The sequence below is a fragment of the Anopheles moucheti genome, chromosome 2, assembly GCF_943734755.1.
Source record: "Anopheles moucheti chromosome 2, idAnoMoucSN_F20_07, whole genome shotgun sequence".
Lineage (NCBI taxonomy): Eukaryota > Metazoa > Arthropoda > Insecta > Diptera > Culicidae > Anopheles > Anopheles moucheti.
The window spans coordinates 7,367,104-7,375,979 of record NC_069140.1 but is presented as its reverse complement, the minus strand read 5'-3'; the positions used below and the strand labels follow the sequence as shown (position 1 = coordinate 7,375,979).

Genomic DNA, 8,876 nt, shown 5'->3' with positions numbered 1-8,876 from the left:
CCGTGAGACAGTGTGCTGGCTTTTTCGATGTTTTCCTTAATATTTGAATTCCCTCGTGCGGTGGACATGGATGGAGATTGATAAATGATTTCATTCCTATTAACTAAAACCATTCGTTAACTCAAAATTAACGGAATTTTGAAACGAGTGATCTTTCACGACTGAAACTTTTCAAAGGCAACTGCATCCACAACAGCGTACAATTATAGTATTCAACTACCTACTATAAATGACTGACCGTCGCGCAATATTGCCAAAACATCAAGTAGGCCGAATCACAACACGGCCATATTCCGGTCAATCTCAGTCGTATCATCCGAAAAGAGTGGTTTCATACATATCGTCGGAAATATACTACAAGTCAAAGAAAAACACACTTGCCAATCAAGATGAGTTTCGATGTAATGTTCTGCTGTTGGAACTGTTACGAGTTGTGCTTCTCAACATACTGTTCATATCTGTTACCCAATGTTTTAGCCGGCCTGGTTAAGCGATCCACCACCAATCGTGGAGGACACGGAAGATCTACTGCGAACCTTCATTCTTGAGCCCAAAATTCCTATACACGAGCCAAAACCTTACTTTGAACCACGCCATCCGACGGTGGAGCAGCTGTACGACATTCCTCACGCATCCATTATTACGCGCATCGTACCGGAACGGTGCCCGGAGACGGGAAAGGTGTTAGATTTTATCGAAACAATGGTACAGAATGCTGGCTCGACTGCCAAAAATTCCATGTCGCTGCAGCGAGAACCGACCGAATCGATCGATTCGACCCGTGGATCGGCCTCGTACTTTCCATTTTGGCCCGGTGGATTCGATCAGCCGGAGGCCCTTCTCGCAACCATTGCGCCCAATCCGATGTTTGATATAGACCTGAAATCGTGTCCTCCCGGATTCGCAACTGGCGTAGCGTTTGAGACGAACGACACGGAGGGTGAAAGAACAGAAGCTAAGGGTGGTGTAATCGATCTCCTGTCCGCGATCAGCAGCGATCAAAGTTTTGATCTATTTTCGGAGAAACAACCCAATAATGTGGCTATTGGAGCGTCAGAGCAAACTGAGCTTCCGAACGATATCGATGAGGAAAGTTTGCTTGTCATGGACAAGGCAAAGGCCGAAGGACAGGTGTTAAAAATTGCCAACATCAGCAGCGACGCAGTTCATTCTGCCGAATGGGCCGAAATGATCGATATCTCCAAACCAGTGGATGACTTTTACGTCAAAATCCCGGTTATGGCACACCGGTTTCCTTTCGAACTGGATATCTTTCAGAAGCAGGCGATTCTAAAGCTCGAGGAGCACAACCATGTGTTTGTGGCGGCACACACATCCGCGGGGAAAACGGTCGTAGCCGAGTACGCGATTGCGCTGTCGAAGAAACACATGACGAAAACGATCTACACATCTCCTATCAAGGCTCTGTCGAATCAGAAGTATCGTGACTTTAGGACCACCTTCCAGGATGTGGGTCTCATTACCGGTGATATACAGATCGATCCGACCGCTTCCTGTCTTATCATGACGACGGAGATTCTGCGTTCGATGCTTTACTGCGGAAGCGACATTACGCGCGATCTCGAGTATGTGATCTTCGATGAGGTGCACTACATCACCGATTCCGATCGAGGGCACGTGTGGGAGGAAGTGCTGATCCTGCTTCCCGATCACGTGTGCATCGTGATGTTAAGCGCTACAGTCCCCAATACGATTGAGTTTGCAAATTGGGTTGGTAAGACGAAAAAGAAGCGCGTGTGGGTCGTTAGCACTGCGAAACGGCCAGTTCCACTTGAACATTACCTGTACACCGGGTTCGGTGGCAAGTCGAAAAACGATTCGTTCCTGATCGTGAACGAGCACAGTCAGTTCCTGCAGGCAGGTTACCTTCAGGCGAAGGAGAGCTGTGAAGCAAGGCAAGCTAAAAACGCAATTCGTCGAACCGGTCCTTACAGCCAACGGCAGGAACAAACCCTCTGGGTCGGTCTGATCGATCACTTGCAGAAGAAAGAGAAGCTTCCGGTGGTAGCGTTCACACTATCGCGCAACCGATGTGACAATAACGCGGAAGCACTCATGTCCTGTGATCTTACGACGGCTCGTGAGAAGTACGCCATTACATTCTTCTTCCAGCAGTGCATGCAGCGACTAATTCCACCTGATCGTGCATTGCCACAGGTGGTGCAGATGCAGAGCTGTCTCGAGCGTGGCATCGGCATTCATCACAGCGGCATTCTGCCCATTCTGAAAGAGATTGTTGAGATGCTGTTCGCTCGCGGTCTGGTAAAGATTCTGTTTGCTACGGAAACATTTGCGATGGGTGTGAACATGCCCGCTCGGACGGTAATCTTCGACAGTACGCGTAAGTTCGATGGACAGTCGGTCCGACCTTTGCAACCTTCCGAGTACACACAGATGGCCGGTCGTGCCGGACGGCGTGGACTCGACAAGACCGGTACGGTAATTATCATTTGCAAGCAAAACCTGCCAACCGATGCGGAGCTAAAAACAATGATCCTCGGCAAACCGATCCGGTTGGAATCACAGTTCCGGCTGACGTACGCCATGATGCTGTACCTCTTGCGGGTGGAGCTGGTTTCGGTGGAGAACATGATGCTGCACAGCTTCCGCGAGTTTGATAAACGTTTGCAGATGCCCCAGAGTAAGTTGGAATTGACCAAAGTGCAGGAGAAGGTGTCCGCACTCAGCAAGCTGAGCGACAATCTGATGCCTTTGTGTGAGTTCTACGAAGCTGCCATCAGTTATATTGAGCTCTGGAACGAATTGCAGGTATGTGTTGCAAGGGTTTAATGTGTATCACGAGATGGCAGCATTTCATTTCATTTTAACATTTCAGCCTAAACAACTGTGCCAACCGAAGGCAATAAACGAACTTAAGGTGGGCCGTGTAGTGGTGGTGACGGACAAGCATCATTATAATAAGCTTGGCATATTGCTATCCGTTACGCCACAATCCCACAAGGAGATGAAGCTTGTTGTGCTGGTGCTGGACCACCAGGCGAAAAAATCCGACACCGGTCAACCGGAACCCGGCCTAGACAGGGGACCGCTTTGGCATAGGATGCTCTCGCTAGCGCTTCCGTATCAAATGTTCCTGCCGGAAGGTGTAGGTGGACACTGGGTGCTAACCCTTGCGCCTGCCAACCTGATCGAGGTGACCAAACACACGATCAAGTGTGACGCGAACAATATTATACGCAGCTGGGAGACTCGGCAGATTCCACGGTTTCGCGATGCACCACCTTCACAGAGCACCGTCGAGGCAGTGGCCAGTTTGGCCGAGCTAAATGCGTCGGTGGTAGAAACTGGCCGCGTGACAGGTACGCTTGATTGTGTCCGTTTCCAGCGAGATCTCAACAATCTGCAGCTGATGGAGCAGCTGAAAGTGGCCCAGGAAGTGCTGAATCGGTGGATACCGTACACAAACATTGCGGATTTCGAACACGAATTTGCGCTTGTGTACGATCGCAAGCAGCTAGAGAGGAAGCTGGACGAGCTAAAGTATCAGGCGTCGTACGAAAGCATGTCACTGTATCCGGACTATTGTCGGAAGTTGCAGGTACTGCAAGAGCTGAAGTATATCGACGATATGCAGCAAGGTAGATAGACCGGGAAGGGACCGGATTGTTGTGTAAATCGTTACTGACCCGATACGAACTTATCTTTTCAGTGGCCATGAAGGGTCGAGTTGCCTGCGAAATGGGACAGAATGAGCTGATGATTACAGAGCTGGTGATGCGTAACATACTCACAGATCTGCAGCCGGCAGAAATCGCTGCTCTGCTATCGAGCCTTGTGTTTCAAGCGAAAACCGACGTTAAGCCGACTCTCACCGAAACACTGCAGAAGGTAATGTATATGCTGTACCGGTGCCGAATGGCGTTTAATGAACAGAATCGTCTCCCTACTTTGTAATAGGCCGAGATACAGTTCCGCGAGGTAGAGAACGACATTCGGCTAGTCGAGCGACAGTACGGTGTTACCGATGTGGCGAAGAAGGAAGAGCTCAACTTTGGCCTTACGGAGGTGGTGTACGAGTGGGCCAGAAACAAACCGTTCGCCGAGATTATGCTGCTAACCGACATCAAGGAGGGCATCATTGTGCGCTGCATTCAACAACTGAATGAAACGTTATGCAACGTGAAAGATGCGGCGAGGATCATCGGTGATCCGGTGTTGCACAGCAAGATGGAGGAAGCATCGAATGCGATCAAGCGTGACATCGTGTTTGCGGCCAGTTTGTACACCTCGAACACACCGATCGTTATTGGGGATGTGTAGTGAATAATTGATTCGAGCTTTCGTGTAATGTTTTACGGCTCCGGAGCGGTTTCCCTAAATGCAGGACTGCTCATCCAGTTACGCGGGTTAACGATAGTCAAGGGAAGCCAGAAATGATAGACATGTCCCTAGTCGGCCAGAAGTTAAGTCAATATTGAATAAAAGAAAATGCAATTTTTCACTTCTCTTCTACCTCTGCGATGCAAAGAGAAATGAAAGAACACAATCGTATCCTCACGCTTTGAATTAATATTTTAAAAGTACTTTATTGATTACACAATTACAATGGAATACAAGCCAACCAAAATATCTTCTATATTCGTGTAAACGATCGCAATACGCCCTCCACTCTTCACAGTGTCCGCTGTTCCGGTATGAAGTTGTTTTGCGCCGCCCCGGAAGACGCACTGTTGGTATCTTCGCTAATGCAGATCCACTGCCCCTCGCTCGTTTCCTTCCATAGGCTCACCTTGTTGTCTCCGCCAGAAACACCCAAAATGTTGCCGGTCAACGACCAGCTCACGTTCCAGACGACGTCGTCAAAGTTGTGCAACACGGCAGGCTGCCAGCTGACCAGATCGTCACTGGTCCAGATCACGACCCGCCGATCCTGCGAGCAACTAGCGATCTGATGTCTCGGCATACCGACGCTCGGTGCCCACGCCACATCGCGCACCCAGTCTGAGTGCACCTCGAGGCGCTTTTCTTCCTCCCAACGATCGCCGTCCTCCTTCCATATCTTGACAGCGTTATCACATCCGCCCGACACCAGCCGCTTGACCGCGAGGTTCGTTTTACTCGGACGCTGATCGAACGCCGGTTCTGGGACGGTCGCCGGACACCAGCTCACTGTGTTGCAACCGATCGTATGAGCGTTAGGAATTTTCTTACAATCCCACGAGCCACCCTCCACATTTGCAGTCAGAACAGAAATCGATCCGTCGGAGCTACCACAGGCCAGCACTAGCCCGTACTCGGCCGGTGCCCAAGCAACCGAGTTGACGGACGAGTCATGGTTGCTGTACTCTTACCATTTGGTCCAATCGCCTGGACCGGCTTCCTTCCACACGATCACCTTACGGTCGTAGGAGCAGGATGCCAGCACATTGCCATATCACGGATGACCCCAGGCCACCTGCCACACCGGACCACCATGACCTTTCAGGTCGGCCGCTAGCGTCTGGGCACCATTCTTGATGTCGAATATCTTTACCGAGTTGTCGGACGAACAAGTGGCCAACCGCAGTCCGTAATAGTCGACATCGGCACAGTGAATCATGTCATCGTGGCCGGTATCGATTGTGTTTAGCATGGATACCATTTGGAAGGTGAAAATTGGCTAAATAAATGCAAAATAAGCTTAAAGCGTCGAATGCGATCAAACGTGACATCGTGTTTGCGGCCAGTTTATACACCTCGAACACACCGATCATTATTGGGGATGTTGCTTCGAGCTTTCGTGTAATGTTTCACGGCTCCCGAGTGGTTTCCCTAAATGCAGGACTGCTCATCCAGTTACACGGGTTAACGATAGTCAAGGGAAGCCAGAAATGACAGACATGTCCCTAGTCGGCCAGAAGTTAAGTCAATATTGAATAAAAGAAAATGCAATTTTTCACTTCTCTTCTACCTCTGCGATGCAAAGAGAAATGAAAGAAAACAATCGTATCCTCACGCGTTGAATTAATATTTTAAAAGTACTTTATTGATTACACAGTTACAATGGAATACAAGCCAACCAAAATATCTTCTATATTCGTTTAAACGATCGCAATACGCCCTCCACTCTTCACAGTGTCCGCTGTTCCGGTATGAAGTTGTTTTGTGCCGCCCCGGAAGACGCACTGTTGGTATCTTCGCTAATGCAGATCCACTGCCCCTCGCTCGTTTCCTTCCATAGGCTCACCTTGTTGTCTCCGCCAGAAACACCCAAAATGTTGCCGGTCAACGACCAGCTCACGTTCCAGACGACGTCGTCAAAGTTGTGCAACACGGCAGGCTGCCAGCTGACCAGATCGTCACTGGTCCAGATCACGACCCGCCGATCCTGCGAGCAACTAGCGATCTGATGTCTCGGCATACCGACGCTCGGTGCCCACGCCACATCGCGCACCCAGTCTGAGTGCACCTCGAGGCGCTTTTCTTCCTCCCAACGATCGCCGTCCTCCTTCCATATCTTGACAGCGTTATCACATCCGCCCGACACCAGCCGCTTGACCGCGAGGTTCGTTTTACTCGGACGCTGATCGAACGCCGGTTCTGGGACGGTCGCCGGACACCAGCTCACTGTGTTGCAACCGATCGTATGAGCGTTAGGAATTTTCTTACAATCCCACGAGCCAGCCTCCACATTTGCAGTCAGAACAGAAATCGATCCGTCGGAGCTACCACAGGCCAGCACTAGCCCGTACTCGGCCGGTGCCCAAGCAACCGAGTTGACGGACGAGTCATGGTTGCTGTACTCGTACCATTTGGTCCAATCGCCTGGACCGGCCTCCTTCCACACGATCACCTTACGGTCGTAGGAGCAGGATGCCAGCACATTGCCATATCGCGGATGACCCCAGGCCACCTGCCACACTGGACCACCATGACCTTTCAGGTCGGCCGCTAACGTCTGGGCACCATTCTTGATGTCGAATATCTTCACCGAGTTGTCGGACGAACAAGTGGCCAACCGCAGCCCGTAATAGTCGACATCGGCACAATGAATCATGTCCTCGTGGCCGGTATCGATTGTGTTTAACACGGATACCATTTTGAAGGTGAAAATTGGCTAAATAAATGCAAAATAAGCTTAAAGCGTCGAATGCGATAAAACGTGACATCGTGTTTGCGGCCAGTTTATACACCTCGAACACACCGATCATTATTGGGGATGTTGCTTCGAGCTTTCGTGTAATGTTTCACGGCTCCCGAGTGGTTTCCCTAAATGCAGGACTGATCATCCAGTTACACGGGTAAACGATAGTCAAGGGGAGCCAGAAATGACAGACCTGTCCCTAGTCGGCCAGAAGTTAAGTCAATATTGAATAAAAGAAAATGCAATTTTTCACTTCTCTTCTACCTCTGCGATGCAAAGAGAAATGAAAGAAAACAATCGTATCCTCACGCGTTGAATTAATATTTTAAAAGTACTTTATTGATTACACAATTACAATGGAATACAAGCCAACCAAAATATCTTCTATATTCGTGTAAACGATCGCAATACGCCCTCCACTCTTCACAGTGTCCGCTGTTCCGGTATGAAGTTGTTTTGTGCCGCCCCGGAAGACGCACTGTTGGTATCTTCGCTAATGCAGATCCACTGCCCCTCGCTCGTTTCCTTCCATAGGCTCACCTTGTTGTCTCCGCCAGAAACACCCAAAATGTTGCCGGTCAACGACCAGCTCACGTTCCAGACGACGTCGTCAAAGTTGTGCAACACGGCAGGCTGCCAGCTGACCAGATCGTCACTGGTCCAGATCACGACCCGCCGATCCTGCGAGCAACTAGCGATCTGATGTCTCGGCATACCGACGCTCGGTGCCCACGCCACATCGCGCACCCAGTCTGAGTGCACCTCGAGGCGCTTTTCTTCCTCCCAACGATCGCCGTCCTCCTTCCATATCTTGACAGCGTTATCACATCCGCCCGACACCAGCCGCTTGACCGCGAGGTTCGTTTTACTCGGACGCTGATCGAACGCCGGTTCTGGGACGGTCGCCGGACACCAGCTCACTGTGTTGCAACCGATCGTATGAGCGTTAGGAATTTTCTTACAATCCCACGAGCCAGCCTCCACATTTGCAGTCAGAACAGAAATCGATCCGTCGGAGCTACCACAGGCCAGCACTAGCCCGTACTCGGCCGGTGCCCAAGCAACCGAGTTGACGGACGAGTCATGGTTGCTGTACTCGTACCATTTGGTCCAATCGCCTGGACCGGCCTCCTTCCACACGATCACCTTACGGTCGTAGGAGCAGGATGCCAGCACATTGCCATATCGCGGATGACCCCAGGCCACCTGCCACACTGGACCACCATGACCTTTCAGGTCGGCCGCTAGCGTCTGGGCACCATTCTTGATGTCGAATATCTTCACCGAGTTGTCGGACGAACAAGTGGCCAACCGCAGTCCGTAATAATCGACATCGGCACAGTGAATCATGTCCTCGTGGCCGGTATCGATTGTGTTTAACACGGATACCATTTTGAAGGTGAAAATTGACTAAATAAATGCAAAATAACGTTATTACCGCTGCCGCTCACGACCGTATTTTGGCCCTTTTTCGCTGATATTTGACGTGGAACAAAACACAACACTGTTGACAACGGAACACGGCGGTATGTCAGACGCGGACACTATAATTGACAGATTTTTAATTAGCTGTTTCGCAAAAAGCAGTGGCTTTATATTAAAACGGGAATATATTCGAAAATACTGAATCATCTTTTAATGTAGCATTTCAACCCATATCTAATTAACATAAAAAATTACTGAAGATAAAATTACAAAAAAGTGTGCCGCTGTATGATATCAGTCTGTTTTCACTTGCTGTGACTCCAGGCTAATGATTGCAATCATTCTT

At 49.9% G+C, this 8,876-nt stretch overlaps 3 protein-coding genes and 1 pseudogene across 3 annotated transcripts; 1 reads left to right on the top strand and 3 right to left on the bottom strand.

Annotated features, from left to right (window-relative positions):
* The first annotated feature begins 355 nt into the window (after positions 1–355).
* LOC128309932 (SKI2 subunit of superkiller complex protein) lies at positions 356–4,483 on the top strand. The gene is made up of 5 exons (XM_053046444.1): positions 356–401; positions 478–2,790; positions 2,858–3,620; positions 3,692–3,870; positions 3,940–4,483. Exons 1-5 carry the CDS (start codon positions 390–392, stop codon positions 4,300–4,302), a joined length of 3,630 nt encoding a protein of 1,209 aa, XP_052902404.1. The 5' UTR covers positions 356–389; the 3' UTR covers positions 4,303–4,483.
* Positions 4,484–4,583: 100 nt separating this feature from the next.
* On the bottom strand, positions 4,584–5,623 carry LOC128297512 (protein SEC13 homolog; annotated as a pseudogene).
* Positions 5,624–5,991: 368 nt separating this feature from the next.
* LOC128296870 (protein SEC13 homolog) lies at positions 5,992–7,091 on the bottom strand. Its single transcript, XM_053032383.1, has one exon. It carries the CDS (start codon positions 7,058–7,060, stop codon positions 6,092–6,094), a length of 969 nt encoding a protein of 322 aa, XP_052888343.1. The 5' UTR covers positions 7,061–7,091; the 3' UTR covers positions 5,992–6,091.
* A 394-nt stretch (positions 7,092–7,485) lies between these two features.
* On the bottom strand, positions 7,486–8,570 carry LOC128310803 (protein SEC13 homolog). The gene has a single exon (XM_053047524.1). The coding sequence runs from the start codon at positions 8,495–8,497 to the stop codon at positions 7,529–7,531; it is 969 nt and encodes a 322-aa protein (XP_052903484.1). The 5' UTR covers positions 8,498–8,570; the 3' UTR covers positions 7,486–7,528.
* Positions 8,571–8,876: the final 306 nt, after the last annotated feature.